Source organism: Vulpes lagopus, chromosome 18 (genome assembly GCF_018345385.1).
Source record: "Vulpes lagopus strain Blue_001 chromosome 18, ASM1834538v1, whole genome shotgun sequence".
In the NCBI taxonomy this organism is placed as follows: domain Eukaryota; kingdom Metazoa; phylum Chordata; class Mammalia; order Carnivora; family Canidae; genus Vulpes; species Vulpes lagopus.
The window spans coordinates 15,430,587-15,458,323 of NC_054841.1; the positions used below are offsets into that span (position 1 = coordinate 15,430,587).

Consider the following 27,737-nt stretch of genomic DNA (forward strand, 5'->3'; position numbering starts at 1 on the left):
ATGCTGTTTCAGTGCTCCACCTGGTACATCTGCAGCTCTTGCACCAGGGCTTCGTCTAGGCCTTCCTTCAGTTCTCCCTGTGCAGCTGGTACTTCAGTGGGGCTGTCACTTACGTACCCGGCACCGACTGCTTGCCCTGAAGGAACCCTTAGAAGAGTCTCATTTACTCTGGAATTATTTTATTCTGAGACAGTGGGTTCAGAAAAATGAATTCGTGTGCACACAGCTCAATAACAAATACTTGATCAAGTTGGGACTTAAGCCAGGTCTTTGTGACTCCAAAGCTTGGGTTCCTTCTCACCTATATCATCTCCCAGACTCCTTTGTAATGAACACCATTCAACTGGATACAAAAATCATTGTTTACCAAAAGCCAAGGTGGTTTATTTTGTAGCCCAGAGTCACACACTTTTAACATCTTAAATATAATCTTTAGAAGTATTAATGTAATACTATCACATTTATACTCTGCAGTCCCCACATCGTATGTAATGCATGGTTCCTCTACTTCCCAGAAACTTAGCTAATTCTCTAACTTGCCAGAGCCCATTGGGAGAAAACCAGTTTCCTTAGAATTCTATGTTGAAATTTAAATCAAGGACCACTATTCTAAAACTTAGTAGCTTACGACAGCCATTTTATTTTGCTCATGATTTGTGAGCAGGAATTCAGAAAGGGCAGACCTTACTTAGGATCTCTCAGGAGCAACAAAATAGTAGGTGTGGCTGGAGTCCTCTGAAGCCTTCACTGGCATGTGTGGCCCCAGGGCTAGGGGACGGCACCACTCGGGCCAGCTGGCACATTTTTTCTTTCTGTCCTGGCAGCCTTTTCTCATATGCTGGCTTGAGCTTCCTCACAGCATGGTGGCTCCAGGGTAGGTGGCTTCTCAAATGGCAGCTCAAGGCTTCAAGAACCCAGGCTGTAGCCCCAAGGCCTATGTAACCTAGAATTGGAACTTACAGCACATCCTTTCCTCTCTACTGGTTAGTCACAGAACCTGCCTAAATTAGGACCCCTTCAGTGGGAAGAGTTCCCCAGAATTTGTGCCTGCTTTTAAGTTCGTACATAGCAGTGTTGGGGGGATACTCTGGCTGACTGTGCCAGTGGAGCATACAGCTCCTGATCTCAGGGTCATGGGTTTGGGCCCCACACTAGGTATAGAGATTACTTAGAAAAAGCTCCCCCTTGTATCAATTTTTTTAATTTATAAATTCCACTCAATCATAATGAAACCACTGGAGTTTTCTTTATGATGGTTCCAAAGTTTATTAGGAAAAAAATGTGAATAGCAGCATAAGAATTCAGCATATGATAAAGTGTAGAAAAAAGAGGGATTATCCAATGAATGGTGTTCCATTGACTGGATAGGAGTTAAAAATAAACCTGAGTCTCTACCTTACTCCATCTTTTAAAATAAATTCTAAGCAGATCACAGTTTCAAATGTAGAAAGTAAAACCATTAAGTTCTAGAAGAATGTGTAGGTTAATTATCTCATAGTGGGGAAACTATTAAAATTGCTGTGGGGTAGGGGATAGGGATCAGAGAGGTCGTTAAAGGTAAATTTGATTTCATGAGGTTAGAAAGCCTTATGTAAAGGTACTGAGCTTTGTGCATATTTAAAGCAACTATAGTAAAACAGACCTTTTCTTCCATTATTGACTGAAGTTAAAGGTTGACACCTGGGGTTGGTACAGTTACAGGAAAATAGAAATAGTTATGGATAGAGCCTAAGAGAGCAGCTCTTTTGGAGAGCGTTTTGGCAATAACAGTCAAGATTGTAAATGCACCTATCTGTTGACCCATCCATCCCTCCCAGTAGGCATCTAAGTTTTATGTACAGGGAGGCTCATAGCAGCATCTTACATTTACAAACTGGGAGGAATGAAAAATACATCCGGATAGGGAATTGGTAAGATAAGTTATGGTTCATCCAACTAAGTGAATACGGCTCCCATTGCAAATAGTGAGGTGGAATGGAGTTCCGGAAGGAGCTCCAAGACACCTGTTTTTAGTGGCCGTCTGGGGAGAACACACTGAGGAAGATGTCCATACTTTTTTCCCCATAGATGCAGAACGCTATATGGATGGATGCATGCAACTTTTTTCCCAGGATTATGAAAATTATCACAATATAAGTTGAATTGTACATTGAACACTCATACACGTAAATTCGTTAATGTGGTGTTACATTTGTTCTATCACTGTGTAGCCATTGATTGGTCCATCTTGGTTTGGGCACATTCAGAGTGAGTTGCAGACATCTTTACGTCTTCCCGCTAGCATGTCCACATGCCCATCCTCAGGGTCCAGTTCTGATGTTTCAGGTAGAGGGCTTTTTAATCTATCAGGAGCAAAAGAGCACAGGATGGGAACGTGGAGTAGTCTGAGTAACGGAACCAACCAGTCAGGGTGTGGAGTCCTGCAGGCTGTGCCCCCGTCCAGGCTCCGCCCCACAGCAGCCCTGGTACAGGTGTTCCCCCTGCCCCCACCCCCACCCCCCAGCCAGCCAGCGCCTTCCATCTGTAGAGCAGGGCCAGCATTGCTGCAGGGGTAAGGGAGCTATAGGGGGCCCAGCACAGATCGGGTGCTCAGCGAATCCACAGTCACCCCCACCTTATGGCTGGTGGGCGGCCTTGAAGCCATGACTGAACCCTCCAAATGGTCTTCCCCCATCAGAGCACTCTGCCATCTGGTCCTGAAGCAGTATAAGGAGGCAGTGAAGGATTGCACAGAGGCCCTCAGGCTGGATGGAAAGAACGTGAAGGCGTTCTACAGACGAGCACAAGCCTACAAGGCACTGAAGGTAAACAGCCTGACTGACCGGCACCTGTGGGGACGTCCATGTCTGAAGTGGCACGTCCAGAGCGGAGGCAGGGCAAGGTGGGGGATGCCATGTTCATCTCCTGGGGAGCCCACGTCGCTCAGGGCAGGCCCACGGGTTGAGACCCTCTGCCCCTCAGTTGGGTCTCCGTCTTCACCACCCTCTCTCTCCTCTCAGGACTATAAATCCAGCTTTGAAGACATCAGCAGTCTCCTGCAACTTGAGCCCAGGAACGTCCCTGCCCAGAGGTTGCGGCAGGAAGTTAACCAGAGTTTAAACTAAAATCCCAGCTGTATACACCTGTGCCCAAGTTCTGTCCTCTGTGCCTGCTCCTGGCACCCGGCACGCCCCCGAGTGAGCTCTGAAGCAACTCCAAGCTGATGGCTTCCCAGCCCTTAAGAGGCTTTGCCTGTTCAAATTAAGCTCAGTATAGTTATTAAAAAAAACAAAAAAAACAGATGTTTTATTTTGCTGGAATGTCCCCACTAGAGCTGAAGCCCTATTCCCCACTCCCCCCCCAGACTTTGCTCTGTCCCTGCCCCCAGCATGCAAGCCCCAGCATGCTGCTCCTCCTGCTCTTCTAGTTTCACCAGACCCATCTCCCTGTGCTTCATCTGAGCAAACTGAGCTCGTGGGGTGGGGGGGGTAAGGGAGAAACTAGAACCCAGAGCAGCCTGTCGAGCTGGTTCTCCAGGGCTACCATCCCCACCCTGTCCGTGGCAGAGTTCCCTGTGTTCTGAGAGCTCCAGTGCCTTTTGGCTGGGCCCTCCTTGGGTAGGGACGCAGAATCCTGACCCTTGGACGGCCTTGGCCGTGGCTCCATGCTGCTGCCTCCTGCGTGGAGGTGCCTAACCGGTGTTAAGCGTCCAGAGGTGTGGCCGCTCCCGAAGGTGGGATGGAGAGAGGCCTTGAAGTCTGTGTCCTTCCAGTCTGGGCAGGGACTTACTTTTGACCTCAGCAGTGGTTCCCTCCACGCTTCTTGGTTCTTTGTAACGTGAAGTTAATTTGAACAAAACTGACTTTGTTGAACTGTGTTATTTAAAGCTATTGTATTAAACATCTTTCTGGTACATAAAGATTTGCTGTACTTAATTTAACGTTTGTTTTTTCAGCTTTGGGTTTGGAACTTAGCGGTAATAAAAAGCTGCTGCTTATTGAGCATTTATGCACTCGTTGAACAGACTTCCTGGAATGTCTGCATGGGTCAGGCTCTGTCTAGGGAAATCACAGTAACCAGACATGGTCCTTCCTCTCAGAGGGCTGAGGCTCTGGTGGGCAGTGGAGAAGGTGATCGGATAGTCCCAGGAACAAGATGCAGCCTGCTTAAGCATCAGAGTGCTTTCCCTGCCCCGTGTGGGGTGGGATGCTTGGAGGAGAAGGGGTCCCTGAGGACATTGGCTTGCATGGAATTCCAATGTGGGAGTTAGACTGGTGAAGAAGGCGGAAGGCAATCCAAGCAGCCACAACAGCTGTTTGTAAAGCTAGGAGGAGGGGGCGAGGACCTGGACCAGAAAGTGCTGCTCAAGTTCATAAGACATGGCAAGGAGGGTGGACAGCACTTTAGGATTTGACCAGAATTAAGGGCTGCCACCCTTTCCTGGGCTGTGTCCCAGTTAAACTGTTCTCCCCTTAATGGAGCAGCAAGCAATTTGAGGACTCTCCGAGCAGAGGGATTTCATTGTCCCTTTGCTCCCCGTCACCGAGTACTGAGCGCCATTCAGCTGTTAGCACACTGCTTCTGACCTCGGAGGGATGCATCTCTGCACTGTGAGCAACCACCGACCTCCGAGCCAAGCAGATTTTAGGGTGCACAGGCAGACCCATGTGTATGGCCTAGGGACCAAAGTGGGGAGCTGTACCCCTTTTATCACCCCCCCCTTAGACATGACTCTTACCTGATTTAAGTTCAGTGGTGACGTCCATTCACGATTGAATGACTCTTTTCAAGGTCTAGAAGGCAAGCATCTTGATTTACTAATGAAAACATAGAAGGTAAAATCATGACCTGGGAAGAAGGTATCCTAAAGTTGTTCTATGTGGATTCCTTTATAATTACATCACACAATCCCTCAATCAGCCATCCCAGAGCCTAGAAGCAGTTGCTGTTCTGGGGTGTATACCTGCACCGCTGGTACTCAAGCCACGTGTCCAGAAACCTCCATGTGCCTCAGATGTGGGCACCTATAGGCTTTAGTTCCTTCTCTGGGTGCTGGGTGATGACCGCCAGTGAGTGACGCTCTGCACCACTGCTGGGTGGGTGGGGTCTGCTCCCATCCTGGCCGTCCCACTCTGGTGTACACACCTTCTATAGCCTTTACTCTTTGGGTTGCTCTTCCTTCCAGGCAAACCCTCCACCAAGTCAAGCCCACCCTTTGCTCTGCCCCACCTCCCTCAGACACAAGAAGGCCTCCTGGGAGACAAGACAGTTTGCAGCACTTTTAATACACAAAGGAAAAGGTGATAGGCTGGCGGGGTGACCAGCCTTCCTTCCACATACAGAGCTCAAGTCCAGATAGAGCCCAATTGGAAAATAAGTTATGGTTCACAGGGACGGAGAGCCAAGCTTGGCAGGAAACGCCATTCTCTTGTCAGCCAAGGAAGGGTGGATTCCATTTTCTGGAGACGAAAGGATAGGCGTAAATGTTTCTAACATCTAGCAGATACCGGCCTTCAGCTAAGAAGGTAGAGTGGGCTAAGCCAGGCCTTCCGGCAAGGGGAGTAAAGCCAGGCAGTGCCCAGGGACAGCCCAGCCTATTCCCAGGGGGGCCAGGCAGGGCCACCGGCAAGAGAACACCTGCGCTTGGCACGGTGGTCAACATTCATTCTAATCACACAGTCTGTCCTGCCCTTGATCCTTACAGCTTCCCCCAGACTCCTTGATGCCTCAGAGAAAGCCAGCGACACACGATTCTGTGGTTCTCAACGGGTTTCTGACTATCAGCCCCTAACTGGTTCTTTCCAGCTCCTCTTGGGCTCCACTGCTTCTGTCTCCGTCTGGCCGACCCCAGCCACCCACCTGGTTTCAGAGCACATTCACTTTCGCCAGCTCTGTGGCCTGGTGTGCCTGCAGCACTGCCAAAGCCTCCTCCACCTGTGGGACGCGAGTGTTGGAGGCGGGTTAGGGCAGCTGCCCAGCAGGGTCCCAGCAGAGCCCTAGCCTCCCGCTGCCTAAGCCTGCTAGGTGCTAGAAGTCCCCTCCCTCCATAGCGTTGCTGCTTGCCAGCGCCCCTGACAGAAACCCCACGGCCACCTTCTCAAGACTGATGTATGCTGCTGGACAGCTGGGAGCATCTCAACCCGATACTCAGAACTCAGCTCCTTGAACCCAACTCTCGTGCATGGAGCTGCAGAGAGGGAATCTGGAAGGGCTGAAACAGCCAAGGCCTTCTCCCACTCAAAGACCCAGCAAGTACTAGCCAGCATTCGCCAAAAGGTAAACGTCCAAGCCACAGTGCACTGGCTCATCTAGGAGAGGTCCTGGTGACGAGCCCTCCTGGCCTCGCAGGGCGCCCTGCCACCCAGGCCCCAGCCCACCTTGGCATTGAGGGACTCTGGGGACTCCAGCATGAGCAGAAGCTCCGAGTTGTCGATCTCTAGCAGCATGCCTGTGATCTTGCCGGCCAGCTGGGTGTGGGTGTTGTAGATCAGGGGGTACAGACGCTCACCTGTACGGAACACCTGGCCGATATCCCAGCAGCCCGGGGTGGGGGTGGGGGTTACTGTGGAAAGGAGGGCTGAGGCATCTGGGGGTCGTCCCAGAACTGCTCCTTCTAGGCTGTGTCCCTTGGCCTCACTGAGAACCTCTTTCCTGTTAAGTACCCGAGCAAATCCTGCTTCGGAGCTAATCTGAAGAATCAAATTTGATGTTCTACATGAAGTAACGTATACAGAGTCTGACACAAACTCGGTGTTCAAAGACAACTCTTGTTCATTTTGCAAGAAATAGTTCCACCATACACTCTGAGATTCTAACCAAGACAGGCTAATGCTGAACTAGACTTTTTTGGGGCCGGAGGCAGGGGAGCCACATATGTAAGACAAATTCACCTACCCCCATCAGGCACTTCTAGTGACAGGGTCTAGCATGGGTGGTCAGCCCACTTCGGCAATGTAAGGAGGGTTTAGCCAGGCTGGGGGGCTGGGGTGGCTTGAGTGGGAGGGGTTTTCCCAAAAAAAGTGAAGAGGTTTACAGGGAACTGCTAACAGAGCCTTCTGCCTCCATTAAGCCCATGCAGAATTTCCTGGGAAGTGGCAAGACCCCAAATGAGCTGAGGAAACAGGGTGGTGGCAATAAGGGGCCTTCAGAGAGGTTCTGGAAATCTTGGCGGCCACGAAGGAAGGAACCTGCCAACCAGGAGCAAACCTGTTCATTCACTGGACAGTTAGTGGCATCCTTTGGCAGGGCCTGCCATAGACACTGGGCTCAGGGTGAATGACAGGAAACTCGCAGCCCAGCGGGGAGTATGTATTTGCCCACGGCACATTTATTTCTTGCCTCCTCCCTGCAGTGGGCACTGGGAGGTGGACCCCATGGGGTGACAGCCTCTTCCTGTTCAGGAGAGGTGAGGATCTGCAACACCCAGCGGCAGAACCCAAGACCACATCCCCTTGCTCCCAGCCCCAGATCTCCCCACAGCTGAGATCTCTCAAGCCTGTCAGGGGCTCTGAACAGCTCTGCTGTCCTGACCAGTGTTTTAACACAAGAGAGGGAGGGAGGCCGAGAGAGCAGAGGCGACCCGAGCAAGGTCACCCACCAGGTTGGTCAGCGGCAAAGCTGGACCTTGTCTGCCGGGCTGATCTCCACCCAGACTTTTACCCACCGGGCTGGCCAACTCTCAGCACCCCACTTCTGGCTCCAAAGTAGGGGGACCAGCCACTCACCAATCATCTGCTTTTGCTCGTGCAGCGGTGCAGCAGCCAGCATGGACGCGGTCAGGGGCTCCTGTCCCAGGATGCGCACGGCAGGCTCCTGGACCTGCACATGGGGCCGGGGACACATCCCTTAGCCACCAGACAGGCAGGGCCCCAAAACACTTACCCTGTCAGGTGAGCATAGGACCCCCAGAAGGCTCTGGAAGAGGAGGGCAGGGGGCAAAGTATGGACAATCGGGTGGGATCACATCCCTAGCGGGGGTACAGTGGGCCAGACACGCTCTAATTCAGATGCCTTCTGTGGTGCCAGGAACCTATAAAAAGGCCCCTGCCTGAACGTTGCCAAATGAAAGTCACACGTTACTCTTCACTTTGTGCCAAGTACTGCACTTTTTATCATGTAGCTTTATGGCCACATCCCCAGCATACCTCTGACCTTTCCACATTATGGTAACTTTAAAAGCATTTGGCTGCTTAAAGACTTCTCCTGTTCCTTTCTGCAAAGAAGAGTTTGAAGTATACACACTGAAATTCTAGACAGGATATAATGATGCCAAGTTTGAGACTTGGACAGGGGGAGGGGTGATAAATACATAGCTTTTTAACTTAATTACAGTAGATATTTTCAATTTTATAGATTAATCATATCCCTTAAATATTTAGCATATTTCTAGAATATTTTTCCTTGCTGCTCACTGCCGAATACTAAAAAAAGAAAAAGAAAAAAAAATCCAGATTAATTTTGATAATAACCCAGGCAGAGCAAATCAATAATTAATAAACCAAATGTGATCTTGGCCCTTAGCCTCCTTCTGTTAGTAAGGGTGATTGTTTCTTGATTGTACACGTCAGTAAGTGAAACTTCACAGATCAAGAAAAGAAAAAACAAGGTCCCAGAGAGGGCCAATGCCGTAGCCACAATTCTGAGCCAAGCCCCCCGGAGCCCAGACTAGAGGGCAGTCAGGCCGGCCTTACCCCATGGTTGTGTGTCGCTGAGGGATATCTGTGTGTCAGGAGAGGCCCACCTGGTGTAGAATATCCCACCCCGCTGGCTCCGGTGGTCTGGGTACCAATGTTGGCTGTAAGAGATAAGCAGGGGAGTTGGGGCCTGACAGCGATCTAAAGCCACAAAGCCTAAAGATGAGCGTTCACATGGAATCCCAGCGCCAGCTGTGAGACTGGCACACAGATGTACAAACATCTGCCAAATGAAGAGGTGTGTGCCTTACGGCCCAAATCTACCACCTTGTTCACGGCTGCTACAGTGCTTGCTAAGGTTCTAAGCTGAGGCTAAGCCCTGGCATGTGAGATCTCATACATCTGCACGACAAGATGGGAGCACTCTTTGCATCCCTAAAGAAGAGGTGATCACCCTACGACCCAGCAATTGCACTGCTGGGGATTTACCCCAAAGATACAGATGCAGTGAAACGCCGGGACACCTGCACCCCGACGTTTCTAGCAGCAATGTCCACAATAGCCAAACTGTGGAAGGAGCCTCGGTGTCCATCAAAAGATGAAATGGATAAAGAAGATGTGGTCTATGTATACAATGGAATATTACTCAGCCATTAGAAACGACGAATACCCACCATTTGCTTCAACGTGGAGGCACCTGGAGGGTATTGTGCTGAGTGAAATAAGTCAATCGGAGAAGGACAAACATTATATGGTCTCATTCATTTGGGGAATATAAAAATTAGTGAAAGAGAATAAAGGGAAAGGAGAGAAAATGAACGAAAATTATCAGTGAGGGTGACAAAACAGGAGAGACTCCTAACTCTGGGAAATGAACAAGGGGTAGTGGAAGGGAAAGTGGGTGGGGGGTTGGGGTGACTGGGTGATGGGCACTGAGTGTTATGCTATATGTTGGCAAATTGAACCCCAATAAATAAAAATAAAAATAAATTTGAAAAAAAAATTTTAAAAAAAGAAGAGGTGATCAGATCCAGTAGTTAGCAAGGCCACAGAGCGAGCTGGCCACAGGAACTGGGTCGGTGGGACTCTAGGGTCCGCACACTAACTGCTATGCCATGCAGCCTCCAAAGTCAGCTCTGCTTTCCAAGAGGGCAAAGGACAAGGTCACGGTGGAGGCCAGTCCTGACCCTCCCCCAGCCCCCGCCTGTGCCAACCCAGCACCAAGCCCCTGCCCCACCCTCCTCACACACCCATTCCTCTTGGCCCCACCCACACTCACCTACTCTTTGGGTGTGGGGCACCGGGGGTGGCACCTGGGTAGAGGCCTGCCTGACACTGCTGACCTGGGCCGGGGGGCGCCGCGACATGGCTGGTGGCCGGACCACTGAGGCAGCTGGAGTGTAGGTGGCTTGTGGCACAGAGAACATGGAGAGAAAGGTTGGCGGGGCAGGGCGATCCGAGTGGCACACTGCACCCTGAAGGTTCCAGGGGGAGACAGGGAATGGCGAGGGGGATCTCGAACATTCTCAGCAAAAAGATGAGTGCGTTCACCTAGTCAGGCAACCCAGACTCCAGGGAAGGGGAACGTGTGGAAATCTACAGTTACAAAGCCAACTTGTTTCCACCCAGAGCCCCAGGAGGCACAGGTGCCAAGATCACACCCCTAGGCCCCCGGGACACTTCAAGTCAGGGCGAGCTCCGCTCCTGGAGGGGGCGTCCATCAGCAAGCGGGCCACAGGGGAGCCTCCTGACGGTCACAGAGCAGACAAGCCTTGGGAGCCAACCTGGAGAACGGCGACCCGCGCGAGCCTTTTGCCAGTTTGGCACTGCTTGGTGCTTTCTATACGCCTCATTCAGAAGAGGAAACTGGAGGTGAAGTGACCCCCCCCCCCCCCCGAGTTAAGACCCGGGAAGCAGCAGAGCCAGGCTCGCCCCCAAAGCCTGTGTTCGCAGCCCCAGGCTGCACTGCCCCAGGAGCCCGCCCACCTGCCACCTGCCAGGCTGAGGATTGGGCGGGGGAGCACTCACAGGAGGGTCTCGGAGGTGGGGCCGTCCACCTGGGGGTGGGCTGCATGGGGAGGCCGGAGGCATAGTACGCAGCCTGGGCCGGAGGCTGTGAGGGAGAAGGCCAGCTGCTGGGGTCCGCAGCAGGTGAGAAAGCCACCCCCTCCCGGACTCCCCTGCCGGAATTCCACTGCCCCCTCTAGGGACCAGTGTGAGGCCCCACGAGCTGGGATGAAGCCCCCACTGCCCAGCTCAGGCTGTCTGTCCGTCAGCCCTGAACCCTCCAGGGTCTCAGGTTCAATCCTTGCCCCTCAGTGGAGCCAGCAGCCCGAGAGTGGCATCAAATGGGCACACGCCTGCTCGGACCTGTGCCAGCCAAAGCTCCTGCTAAAGGGAGCAGGTGCATCCATCCCAGCAGCGGCCCAGGGCCGACACCTTTCTACTTCCTCCAAGTCCTGGGAGCTCCCTTCCCAAGCTGTGCTCCTCAGAACATGACCCCCGGCAGAGGCTGGCGGGCAGCCCACAAGCCAGGGCCCTGCAAGCTGCGGAAATGCCACTCGCTCTCCGCTGGTTTGGGGAAGTCGTCATGCATCCCGGCATGCTAGGCCGGAACGGGGTGTGCAGGAGGTGCACGACAGCATCGAAAGCCAGGCTCGGGCAGCCCGGGGGCTCAGCGGTTTAGCGCCGCCTTCAGCCCAGGGCCTGATCCTAGAGACCCAGGATCGAGTCCCACGTCGGGCTCCCTGCATGGAGCCTGCTTCTCCCTCTGCCTGTGTCTCTGCCTCTCTCTCTCTCTGTCTGTCTCTCATGACTAAATAAATAAAATCTCAAAAAAAAAAAAAAAAAAGCTAGGCTCCTTTCATTTAATGCATCATTTCTTCAAATTCATTTGACCAGAGAGAGTTGTTTTTTTTTTTTTTTTTTTTTTTAGCATAACACAAATCTCTCCCTAGTGAGGAAGGGCTGTTTGACAGCCACACTCTTACCCCTCCTTTTACAGCTGGGGTTAAAATAGCCTGCCTGTTGAGGTGCCTGGGTGGCTCAGTGGTTGAGCATCTACCTTCGGCTCAGGTTGTGATCCCAGGGTCCTGGGATCAAGCCCTACATCAGGCTCCCCTCGGGGAGCCTGCTTCTCCCTCTGCCTGTGTCTCTGCCTCTTTCTCTGTGTCTCTCATGAATAAGTAAAATCTTAAAAAATAAAAACAAAAAAATATTTTTAAAGGCGGCCTGTCAAGTATCCAGCAGAAACACGCCGAGAACCCACATCTCCCCGTGAAGCTGTCCTCCCGCTCTGCCTGGCTATCAGGGAAGGAGTGTGGGAGGGTGCAGGCAGGTCATCACCTGGGGCACAGAGGGCAAAAAGTAGCTGGTGGGCTGGTGGAAGGAGCCCAAGAGGGGGCCGCCCAGGGCCCGCACAGTAGAGAGGCGCTGCATGTACTGGTTGGTCAAGATGGCCTTCCGCTCCTCTTTGCGCTGGGCCAGTGCCACGTACAGAGGCTTGGTGCCCAAAATGCGCCCATTCATCTCTGTCACGGCCTTTGTCGCCTCTTCTGGAGAGGAAAAACACACAAAGCCAAACCCCTTGCTGTGGCCACCCTCTGTCATCACCTAAAAGCAAGACAAGACAAGGGCTGCTGGGGGTAGGGAAGGAAGACTCCTGGGTGCTGTGCTCCCCATCTCTCCCTCCTGCCCCCCTTCTGGGGGCCCAGCCTGGCACTGAGCAGGTCCAGGAGAAACCACCCACACCCAACATTGACTGAGGCCCACTGCATGCCAGATATGCCTTCTCACTTCATAGGTACCACCATCTGAACTGGGGCAGGGGGCACGCTCCATTCCCACTTCACAGGCATCAGAAGTGGGGCTCAGCCAAGAGTGACTTGGCTGAGACCAGGCTACTAGCTAAGCGGGGGCTGCTCCCTGTTCAAAAAGACATTCCCCAGAGTCCGTGGGAACAGCTGCATTTCAGGATTTTTATCTGTACATTTTCTTTCTTAAATGATTTTCCTAAGCTGTGATGGAAAGCTGCTTTAAATAGAATCGGCCTTCATCACACAGGCTATGATGAAGTAAGGGGACAGTTTCAGGATGGTTAAAGATCTAAGAACACGGCAGGGTTCTTTAGCCAGAACCATAATCTTAAACACTTCATTTGAGGTCGCTGTAATGAAAATTTGCATTTTGACTACTCTCTTTTTTAAACCACCCATACGATTCTTTGGCTCATTTGAGAATTAGAGAAAAAAAAATGTTCCTAAGGATTTGTTTCCTAGAGATTCCAATTAAAAGGTAGATTTGTGTGGAATATAAAAAGGATTTAATTTATATTTTTGGTGCCTATCAATTTAGTCTATCAATTTTCTCTGTGGTAGAAATAAAAATCCTTATTACAACTAAAAAAAAAATAAAGTGACTTGTCCAGAGTCACCCAGCCTGTGGACACACATCAGCCAGGATTCAAACCCAATGCAGTGTTCTGGAAAACATCCACTGCCTCTACAAGGCACTGAGCCAAGCTCTTTAGGAGTCTGGGCAAGAGGTTCTTAGCTTTGTAATTTAAATAACCTTTTTTATTTTGGAATAACTTTAGATGTATAGAAAAGTTGCAAAAAATAATATGGAGTGACTGTCAGCCAGCTCATCCCAATGTGAACAAGGTGTATGTGTCAAAACTACGATGTTTCCATTGGGACAATACTATTAATTATTAGCCACAAAACCATTAACTGAGCTGCAGGTCTCATTCAGCTTTCACTAGTTTTTCTAATATTATTTTTCTCTTCCAGGATTCAATCCACATTGCATTTATGGTTCGTAATCTTTTTTGGGGTCAAGACACTGGCCTGGCTCACACATTTGGATTTGAACTGACATACTTTTTAAATCTGCTCTAGTAAGAGCTTATGTTCTGGGGTGTCTGGGTGGCTCAGTGGGTTAAGCATCTTCCTTCAGCTTAGGTCATGATCCCAGAGTCCTGGGATCAAGTCCTGCATTGGGCTCCCTGCTCAGTGGGGAGCCTGCTTCTCCTCCTTCTGCCTGCTGTTCTACCTACCCATGTTCTCTCATTCTGTCAAATAAAATCTTTAAAAAAAAAAAAAAAAAAGAACTCATGTTCTACATCACTGATTTTCAAACTGCACTTTGCTACCCATTCACAAGGGGGCCTAAGAGTTCACAGATCCCCTCAAGGCCAGTGGATAGAAGTCAGGGGGTCTGTGAATTCAGATGGGAAAAAACAATGGCCTCTTTGTAGTCACAATAGAAGGGACTGCTGATGTGAAAACAGACGACAAAAATAGGGGAGTCTTGCCTGTGCTTGCGATTTTGTCAGAAGAAAATATTTTCCTATCACGTTAATTACTGCTGCCCTCAAAATATCATTTATGCTAATTGCTACGTCCCTAGATCGTATAGCTGGATACAATAATGAAGCACCTACTGCTGTCACCTAAGTATTTTGATAATTATGTTTCCACATAGTTGTTTTTCTGTAATCCTCTGAATTTTCTTTTATGAGTTGAAAAATATTCTCGGAAGAAATCTATAGGCTTTCATCAGCCCAATTTTCTTGGCACAAAAGTATTGTCTGAACAAGTTAATGAGAACTTCTGTTAGGTAGTAAATAATGATAAAATACATTTATGCAGCTTACTATGAATGTGATAGCATTATTAGCATTTTCTATGCCTTAACTTGCTTTCATAATCACTGTATTTTATATACAAAAAAAAAAGGCAAAATCATATAAATATGTAAGCTTACATAAAATCTGCATTTTATACCCTAATTGATCAATTAACAAGACAGTAACACAACTCTGAGTGACCCAGCTTTTTACAATTCCCTTCACTCAAGGGGTCCTCAAGGAGGTTGGTGAATCGCCAGAAACCAGACACAATGTGTAAATAATAAGATCACTATTTCACAACCTATTGTGGGCAGGTGCTATACATGCAGGCTTTTTGGTGCTCAGGATACCTCTACGGTAGGGAATGTTGCTCCCATTTTACAGATGGGTAAAGAGAATCCAAAAGGCAAAGTCACTTCCCTCAGATTCTATAGCAAGTTAATGTAGGACTAGGACCTAGTTCTAACTAGTTTCAACATCCCAGTTTTCAACCACAATACTACATAAAATACAGATTTGCTGGGAAAGAGGGCCCACAGCTTTTTTTATGATGCTTAAGCAAATTTACTGAGGTTTATTTACATGTCCTATAGCTCCATCGCAATTTTTTTCAAAGGTCCTTAATTCAAAAATTGTTAGAGCCTTTTCCCTCAACACCAGGCTTCTTGAAGGACATTTAAAACTGGATTCAGGGGTATCCCTGGGTGGCGCAGCGGTTTGGCGCCTGCCTTTGGCCCAGGGCGCGATCCTGGAGACCCGGGATCAAGTCCCACGTTGGGCTCCCGGTGCATGGAGCCTGCTTCTCCCTCTGCCTGTGTCTCTGCCTCTCTCTCTATCTCTCTGTGACTATCATAAATAAATAAAAAAATTTAAAAAAAAATAAAAATAAAACTGGATTCAGGGATGCCTGGGTGGCTCAGCGGTTATGTGTCTGCCTTTAGCTCAGGGCATGATCCTGGGGTCCCGAGATTGAGTCCCACATCGGGCTCCCTGCATGGAGCCTGCTCCTCCCTCTGCCTGTGTCTCTGCCTCTCTGTATGTGCCTCTCATGAATAAATAAAATCTCAAAAAAAAAAAAAAAAGCTAGGCTCCTTTCATTTAATGCATCATTTCTTCAAATTCATTTGACCAGAGAGAGTTGTTGTTTTTTTTTTTTTTTTTAGCATAACACAAATCTCTCCCTAGTGAGGAAGGGCTGTTTGACAGCCACACTCTTACCCCTCCTTTTACAGCTGGGGTTAAAATAGCCTGCCTGTTGAGGTGCCTGGGTGGCTCAGTGGTTGAGCATCTACCTTCGGCTCAGGTTGTGATCCCAGGGTCCTGGGATCAAGTCCTACATCAGGCTCCCCTCGGGGAGCCTGCTTCTCCCTCTGCCTGTGTCTCTGCCTCTTTCTCTGTGTCTCTCATGAATAAGTAAAATCTTAAAAAATAAAAACAAAAAAAAAAATTTTAAAGGCGGCCTGTCAAGTTTCCAGCAGAAACACGCCAAGAACCCACATCTCCCCGTGAAGCTGTCCTCCCGCTCTGCCTGGCTATCAGGGAAGGAGTGTGGGAGGGTGCAGGCAGGTCATCACCTGGGGCACAGAGGGCAAAAAGTAGCTGGTGGGCTGGTGGAAGGAGCCCAAGAGGGGGCCGCCCAGGGCCCGCACAGTAGAGAGGCGCTGCATGTACTGGTTGGTCAAGATGGCCTTCCGCTCCTCTTTGCGCTGGGCCAGTGCCACGTACAGAGGCTTGGTGCCCAAAATGCGCCCATTCATCTCTGTCACGGCCTTTGTCGCCTCTTCTGGAGAGGAAAAACACACAAAGCCAAACCCCTTGCTGTGGCCACCCTCTGTCATCACCTAAAAGCAAGACAAGACAAGGGCTGCTGGGGGTAGGGAAGGAAGACTCCTGGGTGCTGTGCTCCCCATCTCTCCCTCCTGCCCCCCTTCTGGGGGCCCAGCCTGGCACTGAGCAGGTCCAGGAGAAACCACCCACACCCAACATTGACTGAGGCCCACTGCATGCCAGATATGCCTTCTCACTTCATAGGTACCACCATCTGAACTGGGGCAGGGGGCACGCTCCATTCCCACTTCACAGGCATCAGAAGTGGGGCTCAGCCAAGAGTGACTTGGCTGAGACCAGGCTACTAGCTAAGCGGGGGCTGCTCCCTGTTCAAAAAGACATTCCCCAGAGTCCGTGGGAACAGCTGCATTTCAGGATTTTTATCTGTACATTTTCTTTCTTAAATGATTTTCCTAAGCTGTGATGGAAAGCTGCTTTAAATAGAATCGGCCTTCATCACACAGGCTATGATGAAGTAAGGGGACAGTTTCAGGATGGTTAAAGATCTAAGAACACGGCAGGGTTCTTTAGCCAGAACCATAATCTTAAACACTTCATTTGAGGTCGCTGTAATGAAAATTTGCATTTTGACTACTCTCTTTTTTAAACCACCCATACGATTCTTTGGCTCATTTGAGAATTAGAGAAAAAAAAATGTTCCTAAGGATTTGTTTCCTAGAGATTCCAATTAAAAGGTAGATTTGTGTGGAATATAAAAAGGATTTAATTTATATTTTTGGTGCCTATCAATTTAGTCTATCAATTTTCTCTGTGGTAGAAATAAAAATCCTTATTACAACTAAAAAAAAAATAAAGTGACTTGTCCAGAGTCACCCAGCCTGTGGACACACATCAGCCAGGATTCAAACCCAATGCAGTGTTCTGGAAAACATCCACTGCCTCTACAAGGCACTGAGCCAAGCTCTTTAGGAGTCTGGGCAAGAGGTTCTTAGCTTTGTAATTTAAATAACCTTTTTTATTTTGGAATAACTTTAGATGTATAGAAAAGTTGCAAAAAATAATATGGAGTGACTGTCAGCCAGCTCATCCCAATGTGAACAAGGTGTATGTGTCAAAACTACGATGTTTCCATTGGGACAATACTATTAATTATTAGCCACAAAACCATTAACTGAGCTGCAGGTCTCATTCAGCTTTCACTAGTTTTTCTAATATTATTTTTCTCTTCCAGGATTCAATCCACATTGCATTTATGGTTCGTAATCTTTTTTGGGGTCAAGACACTGGCCTGGCTCACACATTTGGATTTGAACTGACATACTTTTTAAATCTGCTCTAGTAAGAGCTTATGTTCTGGGGTGTCTGGGTGGCTCAGTGGGTTAAGCATCTTCCTTCAGCTTAGGTCATGATCCCAGAGTCCTGGGATCAAGTCCTGCATTGGGCTCCCTGCTCAGTGGGGAGCCTGCTTCTCCTCATTCTGCCTGCTGTTCCACCTACCCATGTTCTCTCATTCTGTCAAATAAAATCTTTAAAAAAAAAAAAAAAAAAAACTCATGTTCTACACCACTGATTTTCAAACTGCACTTTGCTACCCATTCACAAGGGGGCCTAAGAGTTCACAGATCCCCTCAAGGAGGCCAGTGGATAGAAGTCAGGGGGTCTGTGAATTCAGATGGGAAAAAACAATGGCCTCTTTGTAGTCACAATAGAAGGGACTGCTGATGTGAAAACAGACGACAAAAATAGGGGAGTCTTGCCTGTGCTTGCGATTTTGTCAGAAGAAAATATTTTCCTATCACGTTAATTACTGCTGCCCTCAAAATATCATTTATGCTAATTGCTACGTCCCTAGATCGTATAGCTGGATACAATAATGAAGCACCTACTGCTGTCACCTAAGTATTTTGATAATTATGTTTCCACATAGTTGTTTTTCTGTAATCCTCTGAATTTTCTTTTATGAGTTGAAAAATATTCTCGGAAGAAATCTATAGGCTTTCATCAGCCCAATTTTCTTGGCACAAATGTATTGTCTGAACAAGTTAATGAGAACTTCTGTTAGGTAGTAAATAATGATAAAATACATTTATGCAGCTTACTATGAATGTGATAGCATTATTAGCATTTTCTATGCCTTAACTTGCTTTCATAATCACTGTATTTTATATACAAGCAAAATCATATAAATATGTAAGCTTACATAAAATCTGCATTTTATACCCTAATTGATCAATTAACAAGACAGTAACACAACTCTGAGTGACCCAGCTTTTTACAATTCCCTTCACTCAAGGGGTCCTCAAGGAGGTTGGTGAATCGCCAGAAACCAGACACAATGTGTAAATAATAAGATCACTATTTCACAACCTATTGTGGGCAGGTGCTATACATGCAGGCTTTTTGGTGCTCAGGATACCTCTACGGTAGGGAATGTTGCTCCCATTTTACAGATGGGTAAAGAGAATCCAAAAGGCAAAGTCACTTCCCTCAGATTCTATAGCAAGTTAATGTAGGACTAGGACCTAGTTCTAACTAGTTTCAACATCCCAGTTTTCAACCACAATACTACATAAAATACAGATTTGCTGGGAAAGAGGGCCCACAGCTTTTTTTTATGATGCTTAAGCAAATTTACTGAGGTTTATTTACATGTCCTATAGCTCCATCGCAATTTTTTTCAAAGGTCTCTAATTCAAAAATTGTTAGAGCCTTTTCCCTCAACACCAGGCTTCTTGAAGGACATTTAAAACTGGATTCAGGGGTATCCCTGGGTGGCGCAGCGGTTTGGCGCCTGCCTTTGGCCCAGGGCGCGATCCTGGAGACCCGGGATCAAGTCCCACGTTGGGCTCCCGGTGCATGGAGCCTGCTTCTCCCTCTGCCTGTGTCTCTGCCTCTCTCTCTATCTCTCTGTGACTATCATAAATAAATAAAAAAATTTAAAAAAAAATAAAAATAAAACTGGATTCAGGGATGCCTGGGTGGCTCAGCGGTTATGTGTCTGCCTTTAGCTCAGGGCATGATCCTGGGGTCCCGAGATTGAGTCCCACATCGGGCTCCCTGCATGGAGCCTGCTCCTCCCTCTGCCTGTGTCTCTGCCTCTCTGTATGTGCCTCTCATGAATAAATAAATCTTAAAAAAAAAAAAAGCAAAAAAACCCAAAGTGGATTCAAGGGACACCTGGGTGGCTCAGTGGTTGAGCATCAGCCTTCAGCTCAGGGTGTGATCCTAGGGTCCCAGAATCAAGTCCCACATCAGGCTCCCTGCATGGAGCCTGCTTCTCCTCACTCTGCCTATGTCTCTGCCTCTCTCTGTGTGTCTCTTGTGAATAAATAAGTTTAAGAAAAAAAACTGGATTCAAGGGTACCTGGGTGGCTCAGTTGGTTAAGCGTCTGCCTTCAGCTTAGGTCATGATCCCAGAGTCCTGGGATCAAGCTCCGAGTCATTGGGCTCCCTACCCTGTGGGGAGCCTACTTCTCCCTCCGCCTGCCCTTCTCTCTGCCTGTCTCTCCCACTGCTTGTGATCTCCCTGCCAAATAAAATCTTTAAAAAAAATTTAAAAATAAAAAACATAAAATTGGATTAATAGGCAAAAGAACTTCTAGACCACTTCCCAAGAGCAACCATCACATCACATCACATGTGCTGGTCTCCAGCCCTACCACTCACACTGATGTCTTTGAAAACTTCCTCATTCCTACCTGCAGCTTCCTACCTGCTCACTGCTAAGCCATGAGGGAAAAGGCTCTAACAATTTTTGAATTAAGGACCTTTGAAAAAATTGCGATGGAGCTATAGGACATGTAAATAAACCTCAGTAAATTTGCTTAAGCATCATAAAAAAGCTGTGGGCCCTCTTTCCTAGCAGTGCTTCTGCCATTGCCACTTCTTACAGGAAGCCCTCCTTCCTGTTCTCCTGAGCTACCGCAGCTCTGCCTCCAATACTCCCACTACACTACACAAACACCTAACAATAAACTGGAGTTGGTGATGCATCAGACTTCTCCGCTTGACTATAAGCTACTCAAAGGCAAGAACCACATCTAACTGGTTGTTCTACGCTTCCCAGAGGGCCTGGTAGGGCAGAAGGTACTTAAGCATGGCATGAGTGAACACAGGGTGATCTGAAAATCACCTGAGGAGCTTTTAAAATAAAATGCCCAGGCCCTACTCTGAGATCGTCATTCGATTTGTCTGACCCAGGTGTCTATCTTTAAGAGCTTCCAGGGGATTTTTTAAACATTTTATTTATAAATGAGAGACACAGAGAGAGGTAGAGACATAGGCAGTTCAGAAGACATCGGTGAAAGGTCACAGAGCTACTGAGTAGAACTGCCAATCATCACATTTCAGGTCTAAGTGGGCTAGGCACATGGTACGTGCTAAGTAAAAGGGGAAGAACCCAACCCTCTCATTTTCCAAATGGGGAATCTGAGGTCCAGAAGACACCAAAAGTTAGTGGGCATTCTGAGACATGAATTTCTAGAATCTGGCATACAGTAGGCACTCAATAAATGCTTGTTGAATGAACCAAGGTTACAGTGACCCCCAACGAGTCGAGCTGTGTGGCTAGGACTGGACTTCCACACTCTGCCCCTCCAGAGCAGACAAGGCTGCAGATGGACACCAAGCTCCAGTGAGGGTGGGGTGGGGTTAGACATAGCCTTCCAAATTCTAAAAGGAGTAGCCTCAGCTCCAACTCCCTGGAAGCCACGAGGGAGGGAGGGGTGTGCAGGCAGCAGAAGGACAGGAGGGGCAGTCTCTCTAGCCCTGTAGGTGCCCCCAGCCCTTACCTTAGCACTGGTGATCACTCCGTAGGGAGAAAACTCTTTTCTCAGCTTTTCGTCATCGATGGAGTCATCCAGGTTCTTAACATACAGATTCACACCCTAGAAAGAAAGGTTATTGCTGGGTGTGTTCCCCCCTATTCCAAGCCCCAGGCTGCCTTGTGTCAGGGGCCATCAGGGGCCTGGAAGCCCTGGCCACCAAGCCTGCTGTTTCCAGTCTTGCATGGCACTCATGCCCCCATCACTCAGCATGCCCATCATCTGGAAGCTGCAGCCCCCACAACCTCTAAAGCCAAGTTCCCAGAAGTGGGATTGCTGGAGGGAGGCTTCACATCCAGTCCCCTCCCCTCCACTCTCACACAGCAGCAGCTGTCACCGGGGATCTGTCACCTGGTAACGGGTCAGCCGATCCTGCTTCAGCTGCTCAAACCTGCGCTTCAGCTCACTCTGCCGTTCTACCCGCTTCTGGGCCCGGCCCACGTACAGCAGCCGCCCACTCACCTCCTTCCCATTCATGTCCATCACAGCCTGGGCAGAGAAGGGGCCAGAGTCCTCGGTAACCATGCCCCCCCCCCCCGACGTGGCCCTGGCCTCCCAGTCTCAGCGTCTGGGCCTCAAGGGGACCAACTGCAACCTAGGCCAGCCTTGTTCGCTGAGAAGAATTAGTACCAGGATGAAGCCCACAAAATCTCAGAGTAAGCCATAGATTTAAAAAATCTGGGGGCACCTGCGTGGCTCAGTGATTGAGCGGTCACCTTTGACTCAGGTCATGATCCCTGGGTCCTGGAATCGAGTCCCACATCAGGCTCCTTACAGGGAGCCTGCTTTCCCTCTGCCTGTGTCTCTGTCTCTCTGTCTCATGAATAAATAAATAAAAATCTTAAAAAAATAAATTTGATGGAAGCTCTATTTTAAAAAATTGAAATAAGCAAAGTTTCCCATATTTCACATTTAGGTTCTTAACTCCCTGATTATCTAAATGAAGCAGCAAGCAGAATTCTTGCAAAATGGCACAAGTGCATAATTAACAGTCTTCACTTCATGTTGGATTTCACAGCAGAAAGATTCTGTTTTGCTAACTATGAGGGCTTTCGTTTTTAAGAAACATGCCTTAACCCTTTATCCTTTTTCATTTCTTCAGTTAGCTGCCCTAAGACTGCCACATTCTAAATTATCAGTGGCTGTGAATGCACAAAACCCTACATCTTCTACAAGACGTGCAACTTCTCTTAATGCACGTGAACTGAATTTAGATGGACTTACCTGAAAAAAAAAATCAGCAAAAGGTAGACTCTTGTGTATCAGCTCAATAGTCAGGAGTAGACACTAGCATTGATGAGGAGAAATGTTTGAAAGGGGACTTTTTAAAGTAAGCTCTATGTCCAAACATGGGGCTTAAACTAAGGGGGAACTGACTTTTTATGCAGTCAACTAGTTGGTAAGTGTTTTCATATAATGCTGCTTCCCTACCTAAACATGCAAATCCATGTAAATAAACTCTCAGGCCCCAAGAACTGCTATGTCTACAACAGTCTTAAAAGATCACTGCCTGAGTTTTCTATTCTGTTCCATTGATCTATGTGTCTGTTTTTGTGCCAGTACCATACTGTTTTGATGACTACAGTTTTGATTACTCAGCCACAAAAAAGAATGAAAGCTTGCCATTTCAAGGACACCGATGGAGCTAGAAAATATAATGCTAAGCAAAATAGAGAAAGATAAAGATCACATGATTTAATTCCATAATGTAGGTGGAGTTTAAGAAAACAAATGAGAGAAGGGGGAAAAAAAAGAGAGGGAGGCAAACCAAGAAACAGACTTCGTTGTAGAGAACTAATGGTTAGCAGAGGGGAGGGGGTGGGGTAGGTGAAATAGGCTAACACGGTGTAATATTAGTTTCAGGTGTACAATATAGTGATTCAACACTTCCATACAACAGCAGGTGTTCATCAAGTGCACTCCTCAATCCCCATCACCTATTTAACAAGAATTCATTTTTTTAAGAGTAATATTCCAATGTGTATAAGTATATATATATATATATATACACACACACACACACACATGCATGCACACATACACAGACACACACACCCCACATCTTCTTTATCCATTTGTCACTTGATGGACATTTTGGGCTGATTCCACAATTTGGCTATTGTAAGTAATGTGGTTATAAACATCAGGGTGTGTTGGAATTGTTGAATGACTATACACTTGAAACTAATACAACACTGTAAAACAAATTTACACTCCAGAAAGTAAACAAGTCATTACCAAAGTAATGTAAGTAAGACCTTGGAGTCTATGGACCTCTGAAGCTCCACCCACCTACTCCAACTCATCATTTCACAGTTGAGAAAACCAAAGCCTAGCGAGAGGGTGGGATTTGTCCAATGATACATAACAGGTCACCTTTTCAAAGGGGCCATTCACTTAAGAGCAAAACTTCATAGTCAGAAAGAGCTGGTTCTATCCCAGTGTTGCCTCTTACCAGCTATAACCTTGTGGCACCTGGTAATAACTGTTGAGTCCACCCTGGGGGAGCAGAGAGGAGAGTGTATGCAGTGATTAGCACAGTGCTTGGCTCATGGTAAGTGCTCTGTGAGAAGTGGCTGCTATCAAGAAGGCACTGGGTCAGATTTCTAGCCAGAATCCACAGTGAGCTGAAATCCCCCATGTCCAATGGTCTTAAGGGGGCAGCAGCTGGGGAAAGAGCTTTAGGGTGGGAAGCCAAACGGGAAAACATTACTTGAGCTATGTCACCATGAGACCTTGTTCCGTTCACTTGTTCAGCCAATAAGTATCTGGTACCTACTGGCAGGTGCAACACTAGAGACTTAGCAGTGAAATGAGATCCAGTCTCTACCCTCAGTCCTATACATGGAGATCTGTGTTACTGATGGAAAGAGGCAGAGGGGCACCTCACCAGAAGCATGAGGACAGGAGAGGCTTCTCGGAGGAGGGAAAGTATAAGTAGAAACCCACAGGGTAAGCAATAAGTAGTCTAAAGCCACACTGTCCAACATGGTGATCACTAGCCACATGTAGCTATTGAGCACTTGGAATATGGCTAGTCTGAGTTGACATGTGCTAGGAGCACCAGATTTCAAAGAATTGAAATCTGCCACATTCTATACCGAAAGAGGGGAATGTAAAATATCTCAATTTTTATATTGAGTACACATTAGAGGGATCATTTCAGTATGTTAAGTTGAATGAAATATTATTAAAATAGGGTTTTTGTTTACCCTTTTTAATGTGACTATGTTAAATCTCACATGTGGCTCCCATTATATTTCTATTGGACAGTGCTAATCTAAAGATCAAGAGAAGGGAAAGGTTTTGAGAAAAAGCATCTGCAAAGACCTGAGAGCAAAGAACAACCTAGCACTTCCCCTCCCCAGCCTCAATCCCCATCAATTCAAGAAGAGGGCAGTGGCTATCTTAGATGCCCCTCTACCTCCCATGTGTGGCAAGAATCTATGAAAAGCAGTCAGTCTTGGGCTTGGAAGCAACCAAAGGAGGCTAAAACTTTCTGCCTTTGCCATAGGTGGGAAGGGCCCTGAATGGTGTGGGCCCAGGCTGGGGAGTGACATTCTTCTTTTCTATGGCAGCTGGAGCCCTCTGTTCCTGATCTCCTTTCTTCCTAGTGCTGGCATGGTACCTCCTCCGTGAAACAGAGCCGTGGGGAGACTCCTACCTTCTGGGCTTCCTCATGCTTCTGAAAGTTGACAAAGCCGAAGCCCCGGGAGTGGCCGCTATCATCCCTCATCACCTTCACACTCAGCATCTTTCCTGGGAAGGGCCAACCTGGCTCAAAGGGGAGTTTGGGAGGCCCCAAGATGTGCCCTTCCCTTCCCCCCCAGTGTGGCTTTAGACTCCTCAGTGCTTCCTCCAACTCCTCAGGAAGCCCAGAAAGGCCCCTCCTCCCAGCCCAACCTGGGGAGAGAAGACAAAGTGATCCCCACTTCCCTTGGGGAATACGCCCACCAAACCCGGAGAAGAGGTCCTGCAGGCCCTGCTCATCCACATCCACATGGAGGTTCTTCACATAAATGTTGGTGAATTCCATGGCCCGAGCTCCCAGCTCCGCTTCCCGCTCCCGTCGAGACTTGAAGTGGCCCACGAAGCTGCGGACACAGGACAGGGTAGGCAGCTGCCAGCCATCAGCCACCCCCATCCCACCCAGCAACCTGGGTCACTTGGGTCAATTGTGGCCAGCCTCTAAGGCCCCTGTATCCCTCATCAGGAGACTGGGCAGGGCAAGACTCTTTAGATGGAACACTTCCAAGGCCAGACCACTTCCAACAGCCAGGATTCTATGTTCTGGCATAGGTTAAGAAGATTTCATTCATTCCTGTGACACATGCACAGGAACTCCTATATACAGCTGAGTGCACAGGAGAGAAGGGCAAGAGTGAACTGGACAGTCATACAGATGAGGACCTGAATCCTCACTCTGCAGTTGCCTCGCGGTGTGACCCTGGGCAAGTTACTTAACCTCTCTGAGCCTCAGTGTTCATTCTTATAAAACTGCGGATTAAGGGTGCCTGGCTGGCTCAGTCAGTGGAGCGGGTGACCCTTGGCCTCAGGGCAGTAAGTTTAAGCCCCATTTTTTTAACTAAAAAAAAAAAAAAAAAACAGAGATGAAACTCCGATCACAGGCATTTGCTTATTCATTTAACAGGTCCTAGATGTACCAGGGAAGCAGTGGTGAGAGAATCAGACATGATTCACACCAGAGTTACTATGGGGAGAAAGCAGGGCCTGAAAATTATTAAGTTTTCAAAATCATAATTTCCAAGTTCATGTACACACATCTAGGAGAATATCCTAGATTAAGAAGAAAACATAAGAAAGACTCAATGGTGTCTATCGCACACTTAGCACAAACAAGTCATAGCTGGCACTAAAAATTAAAAAACACAGAACGGCAAAGATGAAGCCGGCGATCCGTAGCTAACAAAGATCACATCCTTCTGAGAACAGAGGAAGGCCCGCCAAGGCTCAGCTTCGTTGACTGGAGCCTCCCCTGAGATGCTCTGGACAACGTATTCTCATTGCGTCCATCTTCCAGCTCAGAGCCTCCTTCCTTCCCTCCGTGGTGCTGAGCTTGGGGCTGGCGGTCCAGGCGCAGATTCCAAAGCCGGGGAGGAGAATGGCCAGAGCAGATTCTCTCCAGCATCTGCAGCTCGGCTGGCCCACCAGAGAAGCCAGAGGGGGGTGGCGCACTCACACGTGTGAGGATAGCAGGCTACGCTCGGGCCTGATTCCCTTCCTGCCCCCCAAACCCCATGAAAACACAATGAGAGTTTAAGAACAAAACACAATGAGGTTTAAGAACAAAATTCATGGCAAAGCCAAGAAGGTTGGAAAACAGACAAAAATCACAATCCAGTGGTGACCTGGCCGTCAGCTGTTCCCACTGGAATTTCAAAATCCCCTTACAGCTCAGAGCAATCCCCTTGGGAATATCAGCAGCCCCATTCTTGCTCAGGGAAAGGGAGCTCCTGAGGGCAGTCACGCGGCCAGCAGAGTTCTGGCTGCGGCTCTGTGTCTCTGTGCCCGGTGCCCGTGAGCGGTGACGGGCAGCCCTGTCCCCTGGCAGCCGCGGCGCCCACGCCCCACCACTCACACTTTTCGATCATTCAGCAGCATCCCGTTCATGGTGGTGATGGCCTGCTGCGCGGCTTCATGGGTCTCAAAGTGGACGAAGCCAAAGCCTCGGGAGCCATGATCGTCACATACCACCTGGGTCACAGGGGAAAAGGACAAGGTGGAAGGGGTGGGCACCCAACAGAGGGTTTGGGTACAAGAGAATGGCCAGGTTAAGGAATGACTACTGTCTCAGGGCTTACTCTGTGCCCCACACAGGGTCCCTCCACACTCAGCTCTAGCCCAGGTCGTCCATCCAGATTTAATCACGGGGATCCCTGGGTGGCTCAGCGGTTTAGCACCTGCCTTTGACCTGGGGCATGATCCTGGGATCCTGGGATCGAGTCCCACATTAGGCTTCCTGCATGGAGCCTGCTTCTCCGTCTGCCTGTATCTCTGCCTCTGTCTCTCATAAATTAAATATTTTAAAAAAAATCACGTTTACCAGGGCCCCACTCCAGGCCAAGCACTGGCTAAGGGGGTCACATATTTATCTGGTCCTATTTGCTATTAGAGCCCCTCCAGGCAATTCTCAACCTCTGAGCCCCAGCTGCCTGATTGGGGAAAAATGGGAATAAATGACTCATCCAAGGTCACTAGCCATCAAAGTTTCTGATTATTCTAACTATCACTTAGATGATAAATGGAGGTGAGAGGGCAGGTGGCCTTTCAATGTTGTGAAGATGACCAGACTAACATACATGCACAACAAGCCTAGAAGGTAGTTCTACCACTGTCCCCTTTTAGAAGAAGCCGAGGTATGGATAGATTACACAGCTGGCCCGAGGTCACACTGCTAGGATGTGGAAGAGGCAGGATTCGAGCCCTGGATGGTCAGCAGTAAAGTCCTATATCTGACCGACTGTGTTGTGCTGACTCTTTGCTCAGCAGCTGGCTGGACTTTACAGGTCTAGCACTCTTCCCATCATGCTACAGAAACCTTTTCCAGGCAGCCACATGGTATTGTTCTCTATCCTGAGCCTCTGACTACATGGCTCACTAGGCTTTCCCTCCAGAGCCCAATTTCCAGCTTTTCCCAAAAGTCTCACTGTCTCCGACCAGCAGCCTGAGAGCTCCTGGGGTAGGCCGCACACTGTGTGTGCCTGTATCTGACGTGGGCCACAACCACAACGGGTCCTCATGAGGCCTTGGAGACTTGCCCCAGTCACATCTAGCCTTCTGTCCAATTCTCAGTGGCCCAGAGGAAGCCTCAAGGCTTGACTGCCCTAATGGCCTTAATTAGCAGCCTTCCCGTACTGCTAC

At 48.5% G+C, this 27,737-nt stretch overlaps 2 protein-coding genes across 7 annotated transcripts in view; one reads left to right on the forward strand and one right to left on the reverse strand.

The window, feature by feature from the left end:
- Nucleotides 1–3,279, forward strand: part of TOMM34 (translocase of outer mitochondrial membrane 34) — a 17,916-nt gene extending 14,637 nt beyond the window's left edge. The window contains exons 6-7 of one of the 2 annotated variants that reach the window (XM_041733245.1): nt 2,678–2,804; nt 3,000–3,279. In XM_041733245.1, the coding sequence (XP_041589179.1) occupies nt 2,678–2,804; nt 3,000–3,104 (232 nt within the window). In that variant the 3' untranslated portion in view covers nt 3,105–3,279. Of the gene's footprint in view, nt 1–2,677 lie in introns of both variants that reach the window. The other variant, XM_041733244.1, reaches the window with a different exon arrangement.
- The window catches only part of PABPC1L (poly(A) binding protein cytoplasmic 1 like), a 27,727-nt gene continuing 3,086 nt past the window's right edge, over nt 3,097–27,737 (reverse strand). Inside the window, exons 3-15 of one of the 5 annotated variants that reach the window (XM_041733242.1) lie at nt 26,455–26,570; nt 24,810–24,949; nt 24,520–24,614; nt 21,207–21,344; nt 20,823–20,918; nt 15,819–16,085; nt 10,641–10,725; nt 9,892–10,020; nt 8,670–8,773; nt 7,704–7,797; nt 6,357–6,487; nt 5,839–5,913; nt 5,246–5,438 (exon numbers count right to left, since the gene is read on the reverse strand). In XM_041733242.1, coding sequence (XP_041589176.1) covers nt 5,845–5,913; nt 6,357–6,487; nt 7,704–7,797; nt 8,670–8,773; nt 9,892–10,020; nt 10,641–10,725; nt 15,819–16,085; nt 20,823–20,918; nt 21,207–21,344; nt 24,520–24,614; nt 24,810–24,949; nt 26,455–26,570 — 1,464 coding nt within the window. In that variant the 3' untranslated portion in view covers nt 5,246–5,438; nt 5,839–5,844. Of the gene's footprint in view, nt 3,232–4,717; nt 4,797–4,942; nt 5,439–5,838; nt 5,914–6,356; nt 6,488–7,703; nt 8,774–9,891; nt 10,101–10,640; nt 10,726–11,957; nt 12,158–15,818; nt 16,086–20,822; nt 20,919–21,206; nt 21,345–24,519; nt 24,615–24,809; nt 24,950–26,454; nt 26,571–27,737 lie in introns of those variants that run through there. The other 4 variants (XR_005984450.1, XR_005984448.1, XR_005984449.1 and 1 more) reach the window with 4 other exon arrangements.